Genomic DNA, 25696 nt, shown 5'->3' on the forward strand with positions numbered 1-25696 from the left:
TCACGATCTCACAACTTTATCTGAGATTCTAGCATACCCCACATCTGGAGGCCTCAAGAACCTTCGCGATACATCATACGGTCTTTGCCCTCCAAATATAATAACTTCTCTAGGCGAGTAATCGACATATCGATTCGCGTGATTCACCTCACTCCGGTGCCTTAAATCAATTACTACTGCCTGTGCGCCATATGTATTCGACGCTGCTAGCATAGGGTCTACCACCCTTGGTCGGTGAGAGTAAGCCGCTGCGATTAAAGGCATCATCAAGCCTAGTGCCGCTTCTGGAAGACCGTCGAAGGATGTTTTGAGTTCAAAATCGTAATCCCACCAATTTTCTTCAGATCTCCAGTTTGTATGGGCTCCAATATTGACGCTAATACGTTCAGAGCCACGTGGATAGAATATTTGAATCTTTTGCCAGATTGGTTGGAATTCTCTGACAAGGCGGATGCATTTTCTCTTGAATATTCTTTGCCTAATATGAGTCGGGCCCATTTCTCGAAGAACACAATCGTAAAATTTGTATATCGGGGTACCTATCGGCATAACGATGCAAAAGATAAAGCACATGAATGAGGTGTAGACGACGCCGGATTCTCGGGAACTGTCGTAGCTCCTCGCCCCGCAGTGCATTGCTTTATAGACTTTTCTGCCGAGGTGCAGACTTAAACTTGGCACCTCTTGTCTTACTGGGGGCGCTTTCCTAGTCTTGACGTTGTTCTTCCCCATTCTTTTCCAGAATATCCGGAGTATGTCAAGAGCGAGTGGGGTCAGGATTGGATTGGGTTTGACGATGGTATCATAGGTTGGGGTCGGATCTACCCATGGTGGTAGGGTCGGTGTCTCAGGTCTCTTCTCTTCTTCATTTTCGGTCGCGCTCGCACTTGCGTTTGTTCGTCGAAGGCCAGAAAGGGAATAATATTTTAGATCCGGGGATGTAGATTCGATAAGATCTTTCCAGGTTTTGCAAACAGCGCGACAATTCAATATCAGGTCGATCGCGGGTACTTCCAGAAGTATACCCTCTAGTACCTCATGTATTAGGAATATGGGGGATGTGGGATGGGTCTCCGGCTGTTTTCCCTTAACCGAAGTGGTCGCGGTTTTCCGCGATCTTATGCGGAGGCGCATATGCATGGCGTTCGATGGATCTCGGTATGGGCTTGGAAGAACTTGATGATAACGATATCCCGTGACACCGTACCAAACTTAAATCCTTAGGGGTTTTAACGTGGTTTGATGGCATTCTGAACTTCTGGGTTCGCTTTTGACTTTATATGATCCCTAAACCTTCAACCCCGATCGTAAATCGAGATACCCCCTTTTGCACACGGGCCGTTAATTACCAAGCTTCAATCTCGACTTTTGTGGTGGCAGTGTCGTGGCTCTGCCTTGCCGAAAATCCAACAAATATGACTTGTTGGCAGCCGCTCGCTAAGAAGGAGTACCAGAACAAGAGAGGATGGCCTTGCAAACGAATCAACCCGAGTGGCGCTAGAGAATAGTTCAGTATAGTGTCAGTTCGCCTCGCAGGTCTCCGTGTTATATGTCGAGAGTTTCAGGGCTGTTCTTTCACACTCCCAGGACTTTTTGGTCTTCAGCCTTGTGTCACCAGACTCAACACAAGGTACACTCCGTTGAAGGAGAGAGACCCAATTAGGTTTCGATCAACGCTTTGTGGAACAACCTTCTGCTGGCTGAATTGACCCTATCAATGCAATATCAACATGCAATATCAACATGCAACATCGTGAAAACATCGTGAACGTATGCTAATAAAATCTTAAGCAAAGGGTATTCAGTTTATTATGTTAGCTATAGGTGTTAACTTCGGGTCAGTTTGCTTAAATTCAAGGCCAAACATTACAATGATTTGCCGGTTCCCGGCGCACTGACAAAAATGTTTGGCTGCTTCGCTGGTTGTACAATCCCAAAATTGCAACGCCGTGAGGTGTTGTTGGACTACGGCAGTTGACCAGAGGGGTCTATACAAGCGGGCGATGATCTTAGAGCTATATACCTTGTCAGGAATCTTCGAATATGTTCTTCAAAGGCCAGCAAATGTTTGATAGATTAGCAACGCGATGAAAATTTCCATCAGTTAGTTCACTACTATCAAATCGCAGGTGTTTCAACAAGACCCGTGACATAATGTATTAATGTTATGTGAAATTAGTCGCGGGCTCGGCTAGCCTCGAGGCAACATACGACGTTTATCTCGATATCTCACACACTGCCAACAAACAAACTTATCGCCATCCTCCTCACCGTCTGCTTAACCTCTCTCACGTCTAGTAACCCCTATCTCCATTACAATATCCTCCTACTACCATCAACCCTTGGACCACGATTCAAATTAACCCCCCCAAAACTACCAGCTGCAAAAGTGGGTGCACGCAAGAAGCAAATCAAGGTCAACCTTTGGAACAATCTCAAAGCGGAGACTGCTAAAGCCCTTGATAATACGTCAACTGTCAGAATACGTATTCTTTTCTCTCTTTTTATTTAAGCGTTCTAACTCACCTCAAAACTCTAGGATAAAAATGATAAGCCCGTCAAGGCCCCAGTTGCTGAATCCGAATCTAGCAAGACCACAGTCACTGGATCCAAGCCAGCTACTGCTACCCCGGACAAACCGACTACCAATGTTCCTGAAATCAAGAAGGCCCCGGTCAACAAATCAATCGAAGCTACGAAGTCTACTGAAAAGCAGCCAACAAAGCATCTCGAGAAGTTGCTAGCCCAAAAGATTCCCGATGCCCCCAAACCTATCGAAAAGTTATCAACCAAAAAGACTCTGGTCACTCAGAAAGCCTCACCGAAATCCCCAGTGAAAGCTCCCGAAGTCCTCAAGGCTGCCCCGCAAATATCACCAACAGTGGTCCCCACCCCTACCAAGGAAAAAACAATCCACCAATCCACTCCATGGGCCAAAATCGTTGCCGAAGTTCGAGAGAATAGTCAACATACTTTCATGCTTGTGGACAGAATCGAGAAAAAGCGTAGAAGTTTGTCTGAACAGATCTCGGAATTGCACGCGACCCTCGCTCGTTCTGTTGCTGCGAAGAAGCAGAATGAACAGGAAAATGGACAAAAGAACTAGAATCGAAGAAGTGAATAGTTCCCATTTTGACGAAGGATTAGCGAGGTTCTTTGTTTAGCGAAATGAATGCAGATTTATTATCTGGTATGTACCTGTTCTATCTAAGCTAATTTCAGTTTCTTTGTTGCTGACTTGGCAACCCCATTTCCTACAGATAGAACCTATAACAAGCTTTATCTTATTGCTAGACTAGCCACACAACCATGATTTATAATCAATTTTTAGCGGGGAGGGGTCCACCATTGTTGTTAGAGCTTTTTAGTCCCCCTCCTTGTACCTCGCACAGTTGAGGAGTCTGGCAACGAGACAAGAGAGGATCCTATCGGACTATGAAGCCGATAAAAATTCTTGAAGGTACCATACTCGATATTAATACAGACGTTCTATGCCACTGCTCCTATGTAAAAGGGAAAAAAAAACCGTGGGACTAGCTTAATCGATGGTATTAAATTGCCTACCAATATTATTCGCGTGGAATCTAAGATATATCATGAAGGTAACATCTTCGAGGATTCTTTAACATCTTCATCATCCGTCTCTTCTTCTTCCGAATCCGTCTCATATTCGCTTTCCTCTTCTTCATCTTCATCTTCATCTTCATCTTCTTCCTCATCCTCAGATTCACCGTCTCCCTCCCCATCGGAGTCCTCCAACCACTCATCCAAAGTCTTTCCATTGGCCTCTTTCTTGCTTACCACATCCAGGGGTTCCTGCGTATGCCCAACACTAACCACCGGAGTGACAACCTGCCGAGGAGCCTCGACCTTCCTCTCCACACTCTTGATTTCCTTAACCTCTTCGTACCCATATTCCTTCTCGATTGGGTCCCTGATCCGGCGTTCAGGTGCGTCTTCTTCACTAACCCACTCCGGCAACCCGACGTATCCTCTCACATACTCATCCTTCCCAATCATCAACGCCGAACTGCCCACTGTTAGCCCTTCCCTCAGTGCTGCGCTAGGACTAGGCGCGAATGGCACCGGTTTCGGCGCCAGCAGTATCAATGTCGCCAACTGCACTGATTTCGGTGTTGAAAGAAGCGACATATACATCCTAGCCCGGTCCCTAATATCATAGCTGACATCATAGCGCGCCAGGCGAGATATATAATTAAAGAGTTGAGGGATAGGATGAAAGTCTTCAGGTGCATCTTCATCTTCTGACAATGGTTGTTCGAAACCCGTATTCGTCCGGTTCAAATAATGGGCATAGACCTTTGCCGCCAGAAGCAGTATCTGTAATTTGACCCCTTCGGCTTCATTCGCAAATCCTTTGGCTAGAATACGGAGTACATCCGCAGAGACATTGTCTCCGTTGTCCACCCCTGAGAATTCGGCCACGAGCCAAATTATACTGGCTCGGGCAGTGCTACTAGTAGCAGTATCTAATGCCTTCGCAAGTTTTATTACCGTCTTTTTGTGTAGTGTGGGTTGCTGTTGGATAATGTGCCTAACAACCGTTAAACTCTCTGCTACCAAATGTTGGTCCGGTGAGTTTATATGTTCCATCAATAGCTTTAAACAACGCCTAGACTGCTCGGGATTATTCTGCGCACACCGTCCTACTGCCTTGACGGCTTCTCGTACCAGTTCTTTATCATAACTCCCCGCGTAGTATGATAATTCTGTTAGAATTAGTGATTGATGTGGTTTTGAAGAGTAAGGGTAAACGAGTGTGAGAGCTTCTAGCTTTAACTTGCTGATTTGAGGTGTGTCGACTGGTGAAAGGAGGAAGTGAGTGCAATGTGGGGAGAAGATGGAAGGGTATCTTAGGGCGATAAAGACTATATTTGTGAGTGCTATGAGCTGGATGTCTTGCGGGCTTCTTAGAAGGGATAAAAGCGGTGGCGCTAGAGGGAGGAGATAAGAAGATGGTGCCAGATGATAGTATGCACGCGCAACAGCGAGAATAACCTATAAAATATCAATAACATGAAACCGTTTGAAAGAGATCGATGTGAACTTACTGCACTATTGCGGCTTTGTAAGAGGGGTGGACAGCAGTCTAAAAGAAGTTTTAGGTCTGGATCAATACCCCCTACTGCAACCTCATCCTCCATTTCTTCATCTGAATAAAATCCACCGCTTCCACTAGTAGTCTTCTTTTTCTTATTGCTTTCCTTGACCTTCCCTTGTGGAAAGTTTTTACGCGCATAGACAGTTAGGAGTCTCAGCAACGCTAGTTGACCCCATTCATCCATATCGATTAGCAGCTTACACAACCCCCGATAATGCGGGTGTACCATTTCGATTCTTTCTGGACAAACTTCCCACCAAGCCATCACTGCCGCTCCAATAACATAGTAACTCTTATCCCCCAATAATGTTGCCACAAGATCCGTAAGGAGCGGCAACGTACTCGGGTCGAGTCTATAACACTTTGGAATCGCTAAGGCCGCAGCTTTTCGAACATAAGGCGACATATCCGTTACACATCTTTTGATTCCCAGAGCTACTATTTGGGAAATAACTGGCACCCTAATCCCAGACATAACGCGGATAGCCATGGCACGAACGACTTGGTTCTGGTCGGTTAAGGCCTTTTGAATGGTGTTTATGGAAAGCAAAGCGAGGTCTGGCTCAGATTCGGCATACGTGAGAAGGTAGATATACACTAATTTTTTGATTTCCAGTGTAGGAGAAGCGACATTCTTGACGACATCGGCGAAGTATTCGGAACAGTCGACGCCGCGGGACATCATCTAAGAACTATTAGATCATATCACGGCATATATATTATCTAGAATGGTGGTATACGGATACGACCCGCCTAAGGCCATCAAGAATATCCCTATCATGTCGGGAGGAGAGAAAGCGGTGGATTTCCTTTGGCGACGAAGCCTTGGCGGGTGCGACGGCGACTCTGGTGCCATAAGTACGGCTGCCGGAGGCAGATGTAGCTGCCTCGATAGTGAGATCCCGGGCTATCAAAATTTACTGGATTAGCTCTAGGAACTGGAGTTTGATGGAAGGCCAAGTACCCTGCCCGATGATATTCGATATTTTGGAGAAGGACTCCATGTTCATGAGGGATGAGGTTGAAGGCCGAGGTGGGATGGCGATAGCTGGACGGCGACGACTTGAAGGAGCTTAGTGTCGAAGTGACGTTATCAACACACACGAGCTTCGGATTACATAAGCCGAATGTCCTTATACACAAAAATACTTCCTTGTGTTCAAGCCTACTTAACTTACCTACGTATGGCACATGACATAGATCCCCGAAAATCATAAAAACCAATAGTAATTTGCACCAATCCCTTCGCTTGAAGATTGTTAGATACTCCAGTAGTAGTTATGAATTTACGTGGCTAATCAACAGCGCTGCTCAAGGCCCCAGAAAAATATACAACAGCAGCAACTCATTGCAATATTACACTAATCATTTCTAACGGAATTAAATTCATGGATCAAGGATATTAAAACATGCCGGTATTCAACAAAAGAGAAATTTGTTAAAATTAGGTAATTTGGGGATATAAGCTCAGATTAGACTTAGCTACCCCGTTCAATAGGCTCGACTAACATATATACTTATGCATACATGAGTACGATTCGATTGGCGCTAGCGCCAGATTAATAATATTATTATATTAATGACCTTCACTAGTACCCACAGTTGAGGAGCCTGGCGACGAGACATCCAGTACTTATAATTACATATCTACTAATGGTTATAGCTGGTCTGGGTTATAGCAGTCTTTATTATATATACGTCAGAAAGAAGTTTTAGATATTGAATGAGTCTTAATAATGTAGCTTTAACCTTCTTTCTTTCTTTACCCATCGTGAATTCCCTTCGAGGCCTGCGTCCTTTACTTCTGTACGCAGGCCACGATCCACCGTCTCATCCGGGGATCATATTTGAATGGCTTTTACGTAACAACGTTGGGAGAGTTAGACTCGCGACCAAATCAACCTATTGTCACGTTCCCGCCTTCTACATCTACTTCAATGTACGTGCTTCCAAATTTACAAAGTTTTTACGTCAGTGGCAACATACAACAGACTTTCCTAGGCTAAGGACATCCCGATTGTTTAAATTATGTATCTTTTTGACAAGTTGTCGTGTTCGTGGTAATAATGGCTCTGGAACCCGGTTTGGTGCTTGGTATATAGCAAAGAAGGCAAATATTGAATTTGTCCATCCCTGCATGCGTCCTTTGAATAATCACAACGACGCCTGATGATATTATACCTACTTTTTCAGGGTAACCGACCGGATCTTAACATCATAATCTAGATATCTAATGGCACTTTTAATACAGTACGCTGACTGCAGCATCCTGATATCTCTTAAATTAAACCTCAACGTTTTGATCTTGTCTCAACGTTAGAAAACGTAGCCGTTGTAAGAAAAATATTGTACCACTAGAGTACTATCCAGGTTACTTTCCCGTATCAACATTTGTACAAAGTATGTAAACTATTTATTTAATTATTTTAAAGATCTTGGTATCGGTTTTTATAAATTAAACAGTATGTTATTTTTGGGTCCTGTTGGTGCTAGGAGTTATGGTGGGTATAGCAACAAATTTAAGGTCTGCAATGCAATGTTTGACCTGCTTATCGGAGAGGCGGGGAGGCGGGGAGGCGGCGGGAATCGGGTTGATTCGTCAGCCTATTCGATCTTGCGAACCACCTTTGTGTTCCATTGGATACATCAGCTTAAAATACAAGACGTGAATGCGTATATAATTACATACATACAGTGTATACGCCAATAAAATATGTTCAAAAACACTTGGGCTAATTCGAGGTGTACCGGCATGGACGGCTAGTAGCCAGTACTGGGCTGAGGTTCGAATACTATGTAGTTACGCATATTCCATGCGTTGTATGCAAAAGTACGCACAGTTAACTAAGCCTTATAGCTTACACACCGGATTCAAGACTGGGTACGCACGCTATCTGTATGGTTTATGGTATGCAGAAACTATTTGAATACCATTTGTTACTTACCGACAGCTAGTTCTATCAATACTAGAAGGCCGGCCTAGCTAGGCGGGACTCGGTCATTTCTGATGGAATTGATAGCTCTAACCGAGAGATTCAGTGCAGTAATATCTATTTTCAAGCATATGGTCAGCTTTGAACCACCAGTATAGAGTCCATCATGCTGAAATGGCCACATGGGCTACTTCCAATCGGCTTCTTTTTCCTTGCTGAATGACAGTTAAAAGCTTAATTTGACACATATAATGCTAAAATCCGATCATTCAAATACTGAGGGCTAGCTCAGTGCAGTCCGAGATTAGCTGAGAGTATCATTCGGGGGAGAGGTGGATTCAACATACGTTTCAAATATGTACATATACATTGGTGCATGTGCTGTACCAAGCTGTCCTATGCAGGACAGTACGGATGGATTAGCCGGGGTTAATTAATCTCAGCTCAGCCTCGCGAGCGCGTAGTATATCCAAATCAATATCACGATCGAAAGTGTGATTGATGTATGCGTGTACCTGTTTATTATAAATATAGATATTATAGCGCGCGTGGGAGCAACAAATAAAAATGGGGTATCTGGGTCATGCGCACTATCTTACAACCATATAGTCACAATCCCACCGGCGACCAACGCCACAAATCTGCGGAAGATCCTGTGGTACTATCCTCTCCAAGAGTTATGATAGCTTATAGAACTAAGTTATTGCTTCTAGTTGGTCAGGGTAAGGTTGGTGGGGCCTCGTATACACGTTAACACGTGTATGACATGAATACATTAATATCCCCTCGGGGATATGTTTTAGCGTACAGTCAGCAGCCTCGATCATTTTCCTGATAAGCTCTCAGTTGAAAAGGGATTGGTTTGATGATACTATTTACGGAAACTATTTTGTGTAGAGGAAGAGCGATTGTAAGATAAAGATATGCATGGCTGGAAGTAGAACCTCGACGGATCAGAATCTGCCAGCCTCTAAAATTTAAAACCTGCCTTGGTTGTGCTTTTTATACTATGTCTGGCTAAGCTGCGAGTTGGAATTAATATCACTACTTGATGTGAAATACTTATGTTCACGCAGATGTCATATCGGAGTCGATATAATTACTGACCGGAATCTTCGACGTTGACGTATTCATTTTAAGCTCAACCGTGTACGGAAACTTTGTTACACATATAAAATATTATCGCCATAACGCAGCTTTATTCTTCTAATTTAATTCTTATGACCCGGGTTATCGACGGGTCGATTGTCCTAGACATTATCGATGCCATGCAGTGGCGTGAACTTCCGAGGTTTTTTTTTTGTCTTGAATATACGAAACAGGGCAAGAGGGTCTCTTGAGATCTCACTTGACGTAAATGGAAAAGGTTTGTCAATTAATAAAGGTGACTGCCAATCCGGCTTATAGATAGCCATAGATTACAATCCTCTGCATAAATTTAATGAGATACTGTTATACTTGTTAATCAAATCTGCCAATAAGAGGCGATGATGATGTCAACAATAGTGGTATCGCGAGCGCTCGCTATCGTGCCTTTTGAATTTTGTATCTGTTCGAAGTATCTAGATCTAGATATCTTGTGTAAATATATTATGGGCATGGGCAAACGTCTGGTACAATAATTCGATCACTGTCCCTAGGGCCCTCCATCAGAAGAAAAAGAAAGAAAAATGAAGTTACGAACGTTGTTCTCAGTCATACTATCTATCTTGCTGGCACATCCCTACATAAACCAAGGTCAACATGAAATGAAAAAAGCACAAACCAACCAAATCCATGCTAAACTATTCTCGGTTTATTCACCAACCTACTTGTTTGACCAATTGATGAGCTGGCAATTTATGTCAGTGGCTACATATATGACTTCAGATTGGATCCTGTTAGTGACTCATGTACTATACTGGAGCGCGTAATCTAGAGCAGAGGCTCGATAACTGCCGTTTCTCTGACAGGTTGATCCCTGATGCTGAAGATTGAGGATTTTGCTTTCGTCGCCGCAATCTGCCTGCGTGGTCGCCTTACAGATGCAGATATCTTAACAGCATCCACGCAAGATGAATTGGCCGCTTGCATGCACACGAGGCTAGAAATTACGCAGCAAAAAGCAAGTGTCTCTCTCCCTTGTTCTTGGATGGCCTTCTGCATTTCGATCCTTATATCATAAGGCCTATCCTCCACCTAATAAGAAGCCGCTCCCCCTCAACCTCACTAAGCCCACAACTACGCATCACAAAATATGCAACCTAAATTTCTGTCTCCTACATCTATGTCCGTTTATATCTAGCTATCTACCAATTGCTATTGATAACGATTGTAGCGAAGCAGCGATCCTTGCATGAGGTTGACTTTGCTCGTTCCTCACCTACACGGAAGTTACATGTACCCGAGGTACTAACCGCCTCGACTTCATACCAATACGGCGAGGATCTGACTTTAGCTTCCGGACCTTTTGCTGCAAGCACCCCTGAATAGAGTGAGATCTTATACAGATACTTATCTCGCCCTGAATCGGTGTTTAAAGTGTATTTTTGCGAATAGACCCAATTTGAGGATAAGGAAAATCAAGGCACTGGTAGGAATTCTGCTCGGCCACTTTGTTAACTTTGTCGCAAGTGATACATGCTGAAACGCCACATTTAGTAGTGAGGGTATACAGAAAACTGAGGCCCAGTTCAGCTAGTACTGCTAAGCCCAGAATATGGAGCATGAAACTATAACAAGAGCTATATTGATTGGAACAAATTTCTATATACGCGGCTCGGAAAGACAGGATACGAGCTTTTCGGATTTGAAAGGATGTGTGGAGGATGTCAATCAGGTAGAAAAATTACTACACGAACTTTTCGCCCCGGATAAGTTGTCTGTCATTCGATTGACAGCTACCGCACCAGAAAATGGCGAAAACGAGCCAAAGGAACCTCAATCTGATTGGCCCACCTACGAAAACATCATCAAAGCATTCACAAAAGTCACAGAAGAGGCCAAGCCTAATGATATTGTCTATATTCACTACTCTGGACATGGTGCTCGGGTGAAGACAATATTTCCGGACCCAGAACACCGTGAGTTTGATGAAGCTCTAGTACCTACGAACATCAATTCGGGCGGGAAGTATCTTCGCGACAGAGAAATATCCTTGTTGATTGAGAAGATGGTTGAAAAAGAGTTATTGGTGACCCTGATATTAGACTCCTGCCATTCGGGGGGTGCAAACCGCAGCTCTGAGAATAAAACTGCAAGGGGAGCCTCGTCCAGAGATTTTAATATACTCGACCGTGACCGATATACTATATCACCAAAAACCGAGCTGGATTCTATCACATGGGGAAAACGTTCAAAGGATACGAAACGCGGGGTCAAAGTGGGAAACCACTGGTCACTCGAGCCTCGTGGATACGCCTTTCTCGCTGCCTGTGGCGCAGACGAATTTGCGAGCGAGGCTACGTTTAATGGCAAGACACAAGGCTTGCTAACCTACAACTTCATCAACACCATTAGAGAATACAAATCAACAAAGCCTACATATTATGATCTGTACCATCTTGTCAGTGCGAAGGTTAAAGAGCATGATAAGCAGCAGACGGTAGCATTAGGTGGCGAAGCAGACCGTTTGTTCCTTTCTTCCATTCGCAGGGAACTCTTTTATACAGTCCGAGTAACAAAGGTTCATACCGAACCGAACAAACAACCCAGTATTGAACTCGACGCAGGTTCTGCCCAAGGAATCTCCGAAGAAGACGAGATTGACATCTGGCCTTCATCATGCGATGGCTTCAACTCTTCCGAAAGAGTAGCGCGATTCAAAGTGGTCGACGTCGAAGAATTCACATTGAAGGCTGATATAGTCCAATGGTACAAGGATTGTCAACATGAACAGCAACTGAAACCCGGCTTCTTAGGACGGCCACACCATATGCCACAAAAACCAGTCTACTTCTCTTCTTCTACAAAACTTGATATCATGCAAACAGCCGAGAACCAAATGGATGGGCTAAGGGGCGTATTCAAAAAACACAAAATTCCGTTGTCAGATACTCTATCTAAAGCTTTCTTCGAGGTCCACACCCAAGACGGGAATTATGTGATTTGCGGGGGCGGAAATCAACGGCTTCTAAACGCAATACCCCCGTTACCTACAAATGTCGACGGTGCAGCGGAAAAGCTAGCGCGCAATATCTTGCACCTTACTAAATACTACAACATTCTTGAATTGCAAAACGATGAATCAGCCAATTCGAATGAACAAGTCTCTACCACGCTGGAAAAACGAACACCAGCCTCCCCAACATCTGTTCGTGTCTGCGAAGGGTCGCCGGCTGATGACCTCCCTTCTGAAGAACCATGGGAGGTTGATACAGATGGCGAAGTCCTCCTCCGCGTGGTGAACAAGTCAGGAGAGAAAAAATATATTGCAGTAATGGACCTCGACTCAGATTGGTGTGTCGAACAAATATTTCCCAAAGGCCCCGGTGCCATAGCGGAGCCATTGGAGCCAAACCAGACTCTACTTCTCCCGTTGAAATTATCTGTACCTGATGATATCCCCCCAGGGCACATAATTGATACTATAAAAGTTATCACTACGTCCGAGCTTACAAACTTTCGATGGTTGGAAATCCCTAGCCTGCAAGATGTCGATAAAGGATCTAGATCCCAGAGAGCCCGTGCAGCTTCTCCAAAAAATAAACTTGAAGAACTGCAGGAAAGGCTGATGACACCAGCGCTACGCAAAGTCAAATATGTTCCCATTAATTTCAGTTGGGGGACAACGAAGCTAACTGTGTCTAAAATGGTGGAAAAGGCGGCGGCAGTCTCACCACCAGGCATAAAAGACGCCGAAGGCGAGGTGCGTATACCGATAAACCCAGAGAACACTACACCGCTAGTAATCCCTGAGCCCAAGATTATGGCAGACTTGACTCGCCCGGATGTGGAAGTTACTACTCGAATAACTCTGTCATTTTCAGCTGGAATGAAATGGCGATTGACTTTTCTTTTAGTTTGTTTTACATTTTCTCTCCCTTGTAGTATTTTCTATATGCGTCACCCGCAATTAGATTTGAGGGTAGTGTCTTGCTTAAGTTTTCTTAGTCAGCTGTTTGAATGAATCTTGATATATATTATCATATTGTCAAGAGGACGATTGTACAATTCATTGCAAGAATCTTTTTCAAAGAACCGTGTCAATGGACATGAGGATGTATATACTAGAAGTTTTTATTCACCTGAAATATGACTTTTGAAAGCAGTGCCCCTTGTAAACTTGGTAAAACTTTTATTGAATTTCTTGATTAACGTTATTATATATTGGAATCTTGATGATTTTAGATCATGATGATTTTAGATCATGATGCAATAGATGTATTCTTGTATTCTAGAAAAGATTTTAGATCTATGTACCAGATATATTCATTGTCCATCTAAGGATAATAATTCTACCATGTCGAAACTATATATCGGTCGTGAGATGTAATAATGATTCGAGGAGAGAGTCAAATTTAGTGAGTGAGATGATCTCCAACTCGGCCAATGATACAAGACAAGATGGTCCGGTCGTCATGATTGTCTTTAGCTGTAAGGAAACCCCCTTATATATTTCCATGCAGCGCTCCGACATAATTTGCCGGTGTAGTAACAAATAGTACTTGCATTCCGCTTAACCACACAGGAATTTCTATATAGGTATACCGATATTTATAAACGCCCGAGAGCATCAGTATAATATAGATCGGTAGTCTTGATTCCGGACGGTACTTATCCATCCAAAAACATATAAATGGGGCGAACTCAGAATGTTTGAATACAGCACCATTTCAATTGTAATTATAATATATGATTCTATGAGTATTTAAAGGATATTCGGCCCACCTGTAGATTATTCGGTTTCGAAGACTTAACCAGTCAACAATTGCGAATTTGAATTCTGTGATCACGGTTGATTTTCTGCTACGGCTCAGGAATATTATTCTGGGCCTCGAGACTAAATGCGTTGCACATTTTATAATTTACATAACTATTAACCTCCAAGAATTTGAAACCAAAAAGGTCTAAAGGGATGGACTGGAAAGACCAAAAATTGGAAGGAGAAAAAGGAAAGGCGCTACTCCTGCTAGCTGGCGGTGCAGTTGAAAAATCACTATTTTATCAGTATACAGTCCTAGTTACCTAGTCAGATCTAGACGCAGGATTAGGCCAGCCTTGCAAGAAAACGCAGTTCGGCGCTCGAACGCAAATGAGCACAGGTGGCCAAACACGCTGGCGTGCATGTATGTATAACTAAGTACATGCATATGTATGAGTTATTCCACGCACTGGACCCGGTCTCCTAGCACCCGCATTTGCAGGACATCGCTCTTTGATAATGTACTTGTACACTTGTGGCCATGTGGTTCCACGAGTTCCCTATCGGCCCGTTCTGTTTTGCATTTATCTCAGGGCGGATAGTCGACAATCCACACAAGGGTACAGCCGGGCACTCTGTGGAGCCAATTAACACCGCATATACGCATACCTGGAGTAGTGTGACCAAGGCCGCGATACTTCGAATTTTTGCGCATTGTCACAGACAGCTAGATGGCGGGGATCAGACATAACTCTACCCAAACCATTGCCACGTCGCGACGTACCCTTCGAAGGCCCAACTGCATAGATCAAACCATAATTGCATAAGTTCTTACCAGAACAAATATCTCGCATCGAGCAATTCGTCCATTTGTTAAATTTATTTGTGGGTTTTAATAGCTAGTTAGTATAATTATAATTACTGACCTCGAATGGTTAGTTAAGCATCCGATATAGGAGCTTTGGCTAACCCCCACTCCCTCTCCCAAACCCAGCAACTACAAGCCCCACCCCGATCAGTAGGGATGGCCTAAAAAACGTTAACTGCAAATCGTCACCAATAAAAAGAAAAATCTGCTCCATACATTAGATACCCGTCGAATCGATTCGTACAAGATTTTGCATTAATTTCGCAGCCTTCTCAACAATTTAAAAGTTAGCCACACTATAATCGGGAGTCGGTGCGATGCTAACGGTGAGAATGATCACACAGGCAGATGGATCGCGGTCACAGAATATGGGCACTCTTAGTAGGAGTAGAGTCCTATTTCCAGGGAAAGGAACGGCCGCTCGAGTATCATAGGCTGAACGGCTGTGTTCGTGATGTCAGGGCTGTTGAGGAATACCTGCGGCGACTGGGAGTGCAAAATATCAAGACTCTCACAGCGTCAGGAGAGAAAGATCCAATCGAAAATCACAGGGAACTCCCAATATATGAGAATATCGAACGCGAGTTTCAATATATTACCGATAATGCTGGCGTAGCCGATCTTGTTTATTTTCACTATTCTGGACATGGAATTCGCCGCGATGTACTTGGCCAACGGCAAAAAGACGATGATACAATTACTGGTACTGCATTGGCACTGGCAGACGTCATGACTGGAGGCGCCTACCTTACGGGCTATCAACTAGGGGTCTTTGTCAAAAAAATGGTTGAAGAAAAAGGCTTACGGGTGACATTGGTACTGGACAGCTGTTTTTCTGGACAAGGCCTTCGCAATTCTTCAAAATATGCTCCCCGGACGATTGTAGGACAGTCAGACAATTCATTACTAAACAGCGATGTCCGCGCCGACCAAACAGCTGCCTCAGCTGATAAAAATGCCACCATGACGGGCCGAGCAGCGCACGTCAAACGATCTTGGTTGTCAAATCCCAGTGGATGCACAGTCCTAACCGCCTGTCAGTTCGACGAAACTGCAGGCGAAAACAAATTTCCAGACATGGATGGGGCTCATGGCGTGCTGACATACTGGATGCTTAAAGCTCTAGCGGACAACCCTCTGGTACAGCGACCGACTCATGCGAAAATTAGAGACTATGTGCAATCAAAAATTATGCGCATGAAACCGGGATTGCGGCAGTCACCAGTACTATATGGTGATGGAGACTATGTTTTCCTTGGGAACGAAGCGGTTGTCGAAAGACCGGCATGTCGAATCTTAAAACAATGGGAGAACTACGTCGAGCTAGATATCGGACAGGCCCAAGGAGCGTCTATAGGTGCCATCTACGACATATATCCGGAGAACTCAAGTCTTGATAATATGAGCGGTTGCAGGCCCCGACTACAGGCTCAGATCGTAGAAGTTGCTGAGAACTCCATATTTTTGTCCACAGCCGAGCTTTTCGCTGAAGATTCGAGGGGTCTAGATATGCGCATGGAGGTAGGATTAGGTGGTATTGCTGTTCTTCGAACTTGGGCTCTCCCTTCGGACGTTTATATAGATGTTTCCCTCCTAGAGTCTAGCGAAAAACTGCGGGGGATCAATCTCGAAAAATTAACAATAGAAATAGAGCGAACCTCAGGGCTGTATCTACAAACGGATTCTATGGCCGACGATCCTTCTTTCAACGTTATACTTAATGCTAATAACGAACTTGAGATTGAGAGCATGGGGGTGCGAATACCAAGAGTCCCAAGAATCTCGATTGAAGATACAAAATGGGTTGAAAAAGTGGCGTACCTTCTGTCTCACCTGGCCAGATTCGAAGCACTCCGTACCCTCCCAAATGACTACCTTCGGTCCCGCAATTCATTGCCAGTGGATTGGTTCTCATACACGGCCAAGGGTAAGGACCTAAGGCCGATCAAGGAGGTTAATGGCAGATACCATGCGAAAGGAGGTAAGGCAATGATATTATCTCTCAGGATGAACGATATTTGTCCTCTAGAATCTGTCTATGTCAGCTTTTATTGCCTCAGTTCAGCCTGGGGAATTCAGAAAATACACCCGGGGCCTGGCCAAACCGCCATAAAACTACCACGAAGAAGACTCGAGAGTTTTAGGATCGATATAGAGGCTTCATCAGTTGGTGGAGATAATTCGGAAGAGATTGAAGACACGATCAGGGCGTTTATCTGTACGAGAGAAGTCTCTTGGGAAGAGTTGACACTTCCAGATATCTCCATGGAGGAAATATATGTCCCTAGGGATCCATTAAATGAGATCATGGTAGTCCCTCAGTATCATGGCATCACAACAGCGGCTCAAAATACGGATAATGAAGGGCTTTCATCCAGAAACATGATCAAATCTTGTTTTGATGAAGAAGATGGGCCCGTCTTGTGCACTTTAGATCTCATAATACGCACTGCTCAAGAATGATCAGCTTAGTAATGCGCGGAATATCAATGTAAGTCAACTCGAAATACATCAAATTCTAAAATTGCACATCCTATTTTAACTAAAACTAATATTCAAAGCACCTTGATTGGTTGCATATTGCTTAAGCTCAAGTCACAACTTAATTTGCATGGACTGGGACACTAGACCTACAAAGGAGCAAAGGAACTTATGGCTAGACTGTTTAGTGCAGGAAGTAGATGGACGATTCAGAGCGCAAGTTCTTAGCCCTATATTTAAGTAAAAACTCACATACGGTGTCAAATTGTTAGCAAGGGTTTCGAAGTCAGTCGTTGCTATTGATGATATATATACAAGTTGTACATATTGAAGTTTGAATTCCACATAATACTATAGGAAAATTACCGAATTCGCGAGGCGGGTTAGAAGAATGATCCTTGCTCTAATACTTACACAGGCTTCAGCAGATAACTAGTAAGTCAATAAAACCCTCATTTGCTGTGGCTCTGTGTAGATGTAGCTCACTTTGTACAGAATTGATTCGGATTCGCGAAGGTGCAATCTACCAAAGGCACATCCATCGATTTGTATGCGAATGTGGGAAGCTTGCTTCGCGCCTCGAAGGAAAATTGTGGGAAGCTTGCTTCGCGCCTCGAAGGAAAATATGATCATCTAAGCTGCATGCGCAATTTCCCGAAGCAAGTAAGCACATACCCGCCCATACAGTGTCGGAATTGATAATCAGCCACCTTATATGCGACTATGATGTACATCATGACACCGGATGTATTAGAAAACGACGGAAGCACATGTAAGAATATCTGGAGAGGACGCGAACGTTACGCTAATGTAACTATATCAGCCCTCCGACCATCGAAGTATTCGGCCGGCCAGAATCCACGAGCTCAGATTAGTCGGCAATTTACGGAGCTTGAGCTCTCGTTAGTCAGAGATTCGTATCTTCATTTCGTAAAAGGAACCACATTTTAAGTCAGCCCCCAGGTAGTCGGAAAAAGTAACGAGTGGCACTACTGGGATTCGATTTCCGATTCCCTGCAATATCTGCATGATCAGAATACACTATTCCGTAATGCTCTCAGAAGCTGTGCGGCCGCGATAGTGTCTCATCATTAAGACATAACCTCCTCTCCAACTAGAAAGTTTCCGAATCCCACATTGTTTTTCAAAGGGGTGGGCAAAGGTTAGTATCGCCTTATTATAACGAGAACATCCTCACCGGCATTTTGTGCGACAATATTACAGCTGCAGCATGCCTAAGTTGTCGAATGATAATCAAATGGCCATGTTCACCAGAGGCTTTTAGGGAATGTTGAAAGGCTTTCAATTCCTAGGCGCTCGGAACCAAGAACACTAGCAAGGTCATCGAAAAAAGAAAAAAGAACTTAAAAAGGAAACCTTGATGGCAAAAGTCTTGGATTTGCAGATTTGGGTCAGGCAAGAGGGATTTGAATACGCCCAATTGATTTTTAACACGACAAGATAATAACAGAGTAGAATCTATCCAGTCGGCCGAGGTCTATATCAAAATTGAAATGCTACTGCTTCCGAAAAATCTTGATAAAATCTGCATTTATGATCCCACTAGCTAATGGCTAAATTTGCGAGCGGTATTCGGAACAGCTCATAAACACCCTGATGCAAGCTGCCCTGGCTCACTACAATAAACACCGCCGCATTACATGCATATGTGCGTAGGTATACGCACAATGCAATTCTTGATAATTTTAGAGCTTCTTACATAGGTTTTCTCCAAAAGATGGTGAAATTAGATAGGAGGTTCCTATCGATGATGCAGTTGATCGAGGCGGCCGTGATAAATCCTAGAATCCTCCATATTCCCAAGTTAACCCGATGGAAATACTTAATTGTCGCACTGTCTGCCTTGTTTTATTTGAAAGTGTTGAATCATACTAGGGTATGTGTTACAGCCGTGCTAGTTTATCTCGTACCGAGAACCGGAAGTCTGCTAGCTGTCTAGGTTAGTATATCAAGTTGCAAGTTGGGAGAGAGGTTCAAGGGTGAAGGAAGCTCCCTCTTGATATCCCTTAGTTTCGGTACTACTTAATTATAACCGACGTAAATTTACCTAAAATCGTGAACGCCGGGAAGCGACTCCCAGACTAACGTAAAATACAACACCAAGTTACCGATTTAAGACTAGTAAATTGCATAAAGGGCACATGTACAATAGTAGGACAGTTTAGTACTGTGCCGTAGTATATATGCAGTTGTGTTTCGGAACCATGTACCAGCAGGTTCCCGTATTGCGTAAGTGGACTCAAGGCCAGACGCCTTTGAAGCGATAAGAAATTAAATTTTTTTTTTCTTCGCAAAAAAATCTTAGTTGTCATTTAGTCTCCGGGGTGTATTGAAAGCTGGATGTATTAATATTGGGAATGGGTTGCCACGGGCTGAAACAATGCACCAACGCTGTGCGGAAATATTTTGAAGACGCAGCGGCCGCGGTACGGCCAGTAATAATCATACGGCTACATGTAGCCTCTGGCGCACATCAAAAATTTACAGATGTCTCGGGCCTTATGCGAGTAACTGCTTAGAGCTTTTTACTGCAAGCCGTCATATGACGATATACAGGGCGCTTGATTAGTTGTACATAATTAAACTTATAAGCGGGGTAGCCACTTATTTATATTTAAGCCAGGTAGCTAAGTTAAAAGGTTCGTGCAATTGTATCTAGGAGTAACTATATACATCAGCACAATCGCACAGAGAAAACTTCCAATATATATATATTTAACTATTCCTATATTCCTTAAGCATTGTCGTTTCCTCTCGAGTCCTCTGCCCACACTAATCCTACTTCCGGAAACAATCACCGAAGGTCTACTCTACATCATCGGTTCGGGAACGCCAGGGCTGCCTATACCATGGCGCCAAAACCTGATACTTTTGAGTATACCGTTGCTATGGTTTGCGCTTTAGCTTTGGAAATGGCAGCAACGACGGCGATGCTAGACGAGGTATATGGAAAACCAGAATGGCAAGACCCTCGAGATAAGAATAACTATACTTTGGGACGAATAGGTCAACATTACGTTGTCATTGCTTGTCTCCCCGAAGGAGTCTATGGCATGACGGCGGCTACATCGCTTATTACCTGGATGATATCCAGTTTTAGAAACATAAAGTTTGCCCTTATTGTTGGAATCGGTGGTGGTGTTCCATCTGTGAGCCACGATATTAGACTTGGAGATGTTGTCGTCAGCAAACCGAGAGGGACTTCTCCGGGTATCGTCCAATACGACTTTGGAAAGGCAGTAAATGGAGAAATTATCGCGAATTCTTCTTTGGACATGCCGCCCAAAGTTTTGTTAACAGCAATGTCAAGTCTTGCCGCGGGCCACATGATGACCGGTAACAAGATTTCCATTCATGTATCAAAAATGCTAGAGCGGTATCCGAGAATGAAAGAAAAATTCTCATATCCGGGCACCGACAAAGACCTACTATATGAGGCAGATTACGGCCATACTGCGGATACCCCCACCTGCGATCAATGCGACTCGGGGAAACTGGTACCTCGCGCGACACGAAAAAATACAGAGCCAGCAATATTTTATGGAACTATTGGGTCTGGGAATCTGGTTATCAAAGACGGTGTTATGAGAGACAGATTGGCTAAGGAAAACAATAATATTCTTTGCTTCGAAATGGAGGCCGCCGGCCTAATGGGCCAGCTTCCGTGTCTCGTAATACGAGGTATCTGTGATTATGCAGATGCCCATAAAAATAAGGCTTGGCAAGAGTATGCTGCTGCGGCAGCAGCGGCATATGCGAAAGAACTTCTCTGTGCTGTACCTTCAAGAGACATCAGTGTTGAGGTTATCAGCCCGACTCTTGGTGAGTTAGCCTCCCGAAGAATTTTAAATTTTAAAAGGTTGGGTTTGCTAAGGAATTAAAAGCACTTCGAACCAGTTTCAAAGCTTCGAGTAATGTACAAGTTAGCGCCGCAGAAGTGCAAACGCCGCCCTCACCGTCGTTTATCTTGACAGATAGGTTTCATCTAAAGGATAGTATATCCTTAGCTAGCCTTGTTCTGGACCGACGTTATCCAAACCAAGACTACTTCTCGTCTTCCATGATATCCTTACAGAAAGGAGAGGACTTTTCAGTTTCCATCGACCAAAATTTTAACGAATTCGTTGGGGCATGTGCCAAATCAAGTCCTGTATTCAAAAAGGCACTTGCGAAACTTTTCTTACCACCATCGACGAAAGGTGTTGAAGGAGATATTCAAATTATGTCTAAACAGAGTTCCGTCTATACTTTACTACAGCCGCGAACTTTATTCAAGAATATTAGTAGTACAACCGAATTTCAAGATTGGTTAGGTGATGCCTGGGCGAGAAGAAAGCCGCTCTACTTTGTCGTTGGCTACCGGACAGTCACTGATGCACAATTTATTGGGAAGGAGATAAAATCTCCCCAAAACCGACGACTTTCACGCAACCTTTCCTATAAGCCTCGCTATGATACAGACGGAGAACGAATTTACGCAATATGCTTTCGGAAAGTGAAATTCGAGCGGACGTCCGAGGGAACAGTTCAAGTTCTCGGCTCAACAAACAGGTGGAGAGTGTTCAATAAACAACGTGGGGCAAACTCGGAACTCGAGCAAGTGATCTCCGCAGACCTTTGTGAAGATGATGAAGTCGGAACCAATGATTTTGGTGTTTTCCCTACCCAAAATAGGGGGGAGTTGTGGACGGGGTTTTAAATGATTTTACCAATCTAACGCGACGACCGTCGACCTTTGGCACACTCAAAGATGTCGTACGATCGTGCGCGAGCATATCGGCCTCCCTAACCCAACTACGGCCTAAGTGATATATTTTATCACAAAAACAAGACTCATTCGTTTTAGAAGATTAGAATATTAGAGGAAGCTCTACATAGTAGCTAGCCACAAGGCTTATAGCTCTGCCTCCTTCATGTCAGTTCTAGATATATATACTAGCCCCACACGTAGGGCTCTTTGTAAAGCTGTCCTTGTATAGACCGTGTGCGCAATATGAGACTGATTCGTGTATGCCCGAGACTATCATATAGTGTACATCCTTACTTGATGTACAGAAGTATATTCATGGGTTGATGCTAGCCTCGAATCCAGGCACTCCCGAGGTAGAGAGTACTAGTGGTTCTATAGCCGGCAGTGGTGTAAAAAAAATGTGTGTGAGGCCGCCAGCCCACCTTCAATTGACCTCATACGATTTTTTTACATCCCTCTCGACGACAGCACTATCTAGATATATCTGCTTGTCACCACTCTTCCTTGGGCGCCTGACTTCGAGGCTATACTGATGCAAGGTCGGGTGTGCCCATGGCATCTTTTCGCAATTGCTCACTCAAGTACTTAATTAACTAGATCATCAATTTATACTCTATAGTTATAATATTAGCTACCAGGGGTTTGAGCGAGGAAACAAATTAAATTTCGGATTCGATATTCGACTAAGAATGGACAAATTAATGATAGGGAACCCAGCCTGGTAAAGTCTAGACTCGTCGTAGTCGACAATCACAGCATATTCTTCCCAAGATTAGAAAGTTTAAGCTGATAGCATATAAAATCCGTCTGGCCTTAGCTAATCTAGTGTCTGAGAAATCTAGTGTCGACTCTGGTTACGAGACTGTGTCGACTCGAACTGAATCGGTCTCAATAAATTCTGTGTTGTCGAACCCAAATTCCAACAACGTTCAAATCGTGTAACCCGAACACGCTAAACCAAACCACAACCTCATCACGTCCTCCCATTAGTTCCTTGCATCATCACCAAACCCAGACCCCTTCAACCTTCAACTTCAACAATGTCAAGTAAGTCTCCAACCCCTTCACACCTCACAAACCGACACTCATGCTGATACAAAAACCCCGGGACTAACCAGCCTCAATAACTTCCAAACAGACAATTTCGAAATCTCCACCACCATCTCGGACGCAATCTCATCCGTCAACTACTCACCATCGGCGTCCACAACCCTCCTAGTATCATCATGGGACCAAACCTTAAGATTGATAGATACGCATGCCGGAACAAGCGGTCGTGAGCTAGTACAGATCGATAGTTCGGCGCCAATACTAGACGCGTGTTTTGCTGGTCAGGACGGAACGAAAGCTGTTGCTGGTGGATTGGATCAGGGTGTTAAATAGTACTTGCCGCCCTTTCTGCCGCTATCATTGAGCTATGAAGCTCTAGTTTGTGATATTATGCTAACGTATATCTATAAACGATATAGCTTCGACCTCTCCCGATCCACCCAAACCGCAACTTTAAGCACACACTCCTCCGCCGTAAAGTCCGTCGCATACAATGACGACCTCTCAACCATAATCTCCGGCTCCTGGGATCGTTCTCTACACCTCCACGATGCTCGCACCTCGTCCCAAACCTCGTCCCATACTCTCCCTCACAAAATATTCAGCTTATCGACAATAACGAACAAGCTAGTAGTTGCTATGGCATCCCGTTCAATTCACATCTACGACTTGCGTGCTATGGCGGAACCCCTCCAACGTCGCGAATCTAGCTTGAAGTTTATGACAAGGACAGTACGATGTATGCCGAATGGTGAAGGTTATGCTAGTAGTAGCATTGAAGGAAGAGTTGCGGTTGAGTTTTTCGATCCGAGCAAGGAGAGTCAGAGTCGGAAGTATGCGTTTAAATGTCATAGACAGCCTGAAGGTGATGTCGATGTCGTTTATCCGGTCAATGCGCTAGCTTTCCATCCTACGTATGTTATCCTATCGCTTTTGCGTTTGGGAGTTCCGCTAATTTTTGGTATTAGATACGGTACATTTGCCTCTGGAGGCGGAGACGGTGTAGTGGCATTGTGGGACGGTGTAGCAAAGAGACGATTAAAGCAGTACCCAGGATACCCAGCATCAATCGCGGCAATGGGATTCTCAAATAACGGAAAATATTTGGCTGTCGCGAGTTGCAATGGGTTTGAAGATGGGAAGGAAACAGTTCCGAGTCCAGAAAACAAGTTATTTGTTAGAGAGATGGGCGAAAATGAGGCTAAGCCGAAGAACATGGGATAGTTTTTCTGCTTAAAAGTCTAGTAACTATGAGGAACCGTGGGGAAAAGGCTAGAGATTCCCAATTTCTAGTCTAGAATGCTACTCTCATTCATAATGATTTCCTTGTTCAGACAGCGTGGAGAAATAGGGGTTTGGCAGTAATCTATAATACAAGAGATAGTAGTAAAATTAAATATGCAAATAAGCAGGTGATATAACGTTCTCTGCTTTTCTCAGAGGAATCCCCAATAGACTCGGTGTCGTATTGTTGCCAAATAAAGGAGAATCCGTGAAATGCCCCGCAATTTTCCCCTCTTCCCCACCATCAACATTCCCGTCATATGAGGGGAGATAATTCAAAAGATAAATAGAAAGACTAAACGAATCCCGAGGCCAGAAAAACGCGAATGATCACCCTGCTTTTTGGTTTGTAATATGTACAGTTTGTCGGATGGGCAGAAATAGTTATGTGATGGAGGGTCGCCCTATGTCATTAGATATTGCGAATTCGTGTCCCTCTGTAGTTGGTTTTATGCAACTTGAGCTGCATTCAGTTATTCTATCGGCTCGCTGCTGAGGATGCTAGAATCACCAAGAGCTATCGCCTGTCCTAGGATATCAAGAACATGCTGCACAAATAAGTTAGTCATAATATTCAAAAGTATGTGGAAATTTGTCCAACGAGAGGAAAAAAAATTACCTTGGGTACAGTCTTCTCATAAATTCCAATCAGGTTTGGAGGATCCGGGTAGACCTTCAAAGCCTTATAAAAGCACAGTGCGGCATCCACCGCCTTGGTTTCACCCAGAGACAACAATGATTCTCCCATAGCAACCTCATTCATAAAGTAAGCTTCTCTCTCCTCCACACCTTCAGGATATCCTTCTTCATTTGCTGCCATAACAGCGGCACGGAGCTGTGACTTCTGATTCTCGACCTCGGCTTCTACTTCTGCTTTCTGGGCGCGGGCATGCTTGCGACGTTCACGGGCAAGGGATTTTCGGAAGTCAGCATCGTGGCGGCGGCGGTGGTCGAAATACAAAGCGTAGGCTATGTTATCATATCATGCAATGTTAGTGGGGGTTTTTGTTTTAAGAGGATGAGATAATTTGGATTCGGGTGAACGGAGACATGACGGTAAGCATACCTAAAGTTAAAGCAACGGCAGTGACCGCACTAGCAGTGATGATTTGAGAAGTTTGCATAACGGCGGAAGAATAAGGTTGTGGCCGTTTGGGGCGTGGTTGAGATGAGGTTCAAAGTGGGTGGTGCAACTTTGATATCAACTTGCGCAAGTGACGTCGAAAACTGCTTATCGTAAAATATTGATAGTCGAAGTTGGTAGACAGCAAAGAGCAATGAAGTATCTATATCCGGATATACGAAAAGTATTATACAGAATAGGTACTTCGGCAAGGGTATTGAG

At 44.0% G+C, this 25696-nt stretch overlaps 8 protein-coding genes across 8 annotated transcripts; 5 read left to right on the top strand and 3 right to left on the bottom strand.

Moving 5' to 3' along the window:
• On the bottom strand, positions 1–1140 carry AOL_s00097g117 (uncharacterized protein; the record flags this gene model as incomplete). Its single annotated transcript, XM_011125950.1, has 1 exon — positions 1–1140. The coding sequence occupies one exon, from the start codon at positions 1138–1140 to the stop codon at positions 1–3; it is 1140 nt and encodes a 379-aa protein (XP_011124252.1).
• A 603-nt stretch (positions 1141–1743) lies between these two features.
• On the top strand, positions 1744–3106 carry AOL_s00097g118 (uncharacterized protein; the record flags this gene model as incomplete). Its single annotated transcript, XM_011125951.1, has 3 exons — positions 1744–1770; positions 2180–2476; positions 2540–3106. The coding sequence occupies 3 exons, from the start codon at positions 1744–1746 to the stop codon at positions 3104–3106; spliced, it is 891 nt and encodes a 296-aa protein (XP_011124253.1).
• A 488-nt stretch (positions 3107–3594) lies between these two features.
• On the bottom strand, positions 3595–6132 carry AOL_s00097g119 (uncharacterized protein; the record flags this gene model as incomplete). The annotated part of the gene is made up of 4 exons (XM_011125952.1): positions 3595–5019; positions 5073–5807; positions 5863–6029; positions 6087–6132. 4 exons carry the CDS (start codon positions 6130–6132, stop codon positions 3595–3597), a joined length of 2373 nt encoding a protein of 790 aa, XP_011124254.1.
• Positions 6133–10753: 4621 nt separating this feature from the next.
• AOL_s00097g120 (uncharacterized protein) lies at positions 10754–13031 on the top strand (the record flags this gene model as incomplete). The annotated part of the gene is made up of 2 exons (XM_011125953.1): positions 10754–12901; positions 13023–13031. 2 exons carry the CDS (start codon positions 10754–10756, stop codon positions 13029–13031), a joined length of 2157 nt encoding a protein of 718 aa, XP_011124255.1.
• A 2082-nt stretch (positions 13032–15113) lies between these two features.
• AOL_s00097g121 (uncharacterized protein) lies at positions 15114–17228 on the top strand (the record flags this gene model as incomplete). The annotated part of the gene is made up of 1 exon (XM_011125954.1): positions 15114–17228. The coding sequence occupies one exon, from the start codon at positions 15114–15116 to the stop codon at positions 17226–17228; it is 2115 nt and encodes a 704-aa protein (XP_011124256.1).
• A 2888-nt stretch (positions 17229–20116) lies between these two features.
• AOL_s00097g122 (uncharacterized protein) lies at positions 20117–21966 on the top strand (the record flags this gene model as incomplete). Its single annotated transcript, XM_011125955.1, has 2 exons — positions 20117–21089; positions 21152–21966. 2 exons carry the CDS (start codon positions 20117–20119, stop codon positions 21964–21966), a joined length of 1788 nt encoding a protein of 595 aa, XP_011124257.1.
• A 1091-nt stretch (positions 21967–23057) lies between these two features.
• AOL_s00097g123 (uncharacterized protein) lies at positions 23058–24291 on the top strand (the record flags this gene model as incomplete). The annotated part of the gene is made up of 4 exons (XM_011125956.1): positions 23058–23064; positions 23156–23399; positions 23487–23981; positions 24036–24291. The coding sequence occupies 4 exons, from the start codon at positions 23058–23060 to the stop codon at positions 24289–24291; spliced, it is 1002 nt and encodes a 333-aa protein (XP_011124258.1).
• Positions 24292–24824: 533 nt separating this feature from the next.
• On the bottom strand, positions 24825–25475 carry AOL_s00097g124 (uncharacterized protein; the record flags this gene model as incomplete). The annotated part of the gene is made up of 3 exons (XM_011125957.1): positions 24825–24899; positions 24971–25320; positions 25418–25475. The coding sequence occupies 3 exons, from the start codon at positions 25473–25475 to the stop codon at positions 24825–24827; spliced, it is 483 nt and encodes a 160-aa protein (XP_011124259.1).
• Between the last annotated feature and the right edge of the window lie 221 nt (positions 25476–25696).

The sequence above is a fragment of the Orbilia oligospora genome (assembly GCF_000225545.1).
Source record: "Orbilia oligospora ATCC 24927 unplaced genomic scaffold scaffold00097, whole genome shotgun sequence".
NCBI lineage: Eukaryota > Fungi > Ascomycota > Orbiliomycetes > Orbiliales > Orbiliaceae > Orbilia > Orbilia oligospora.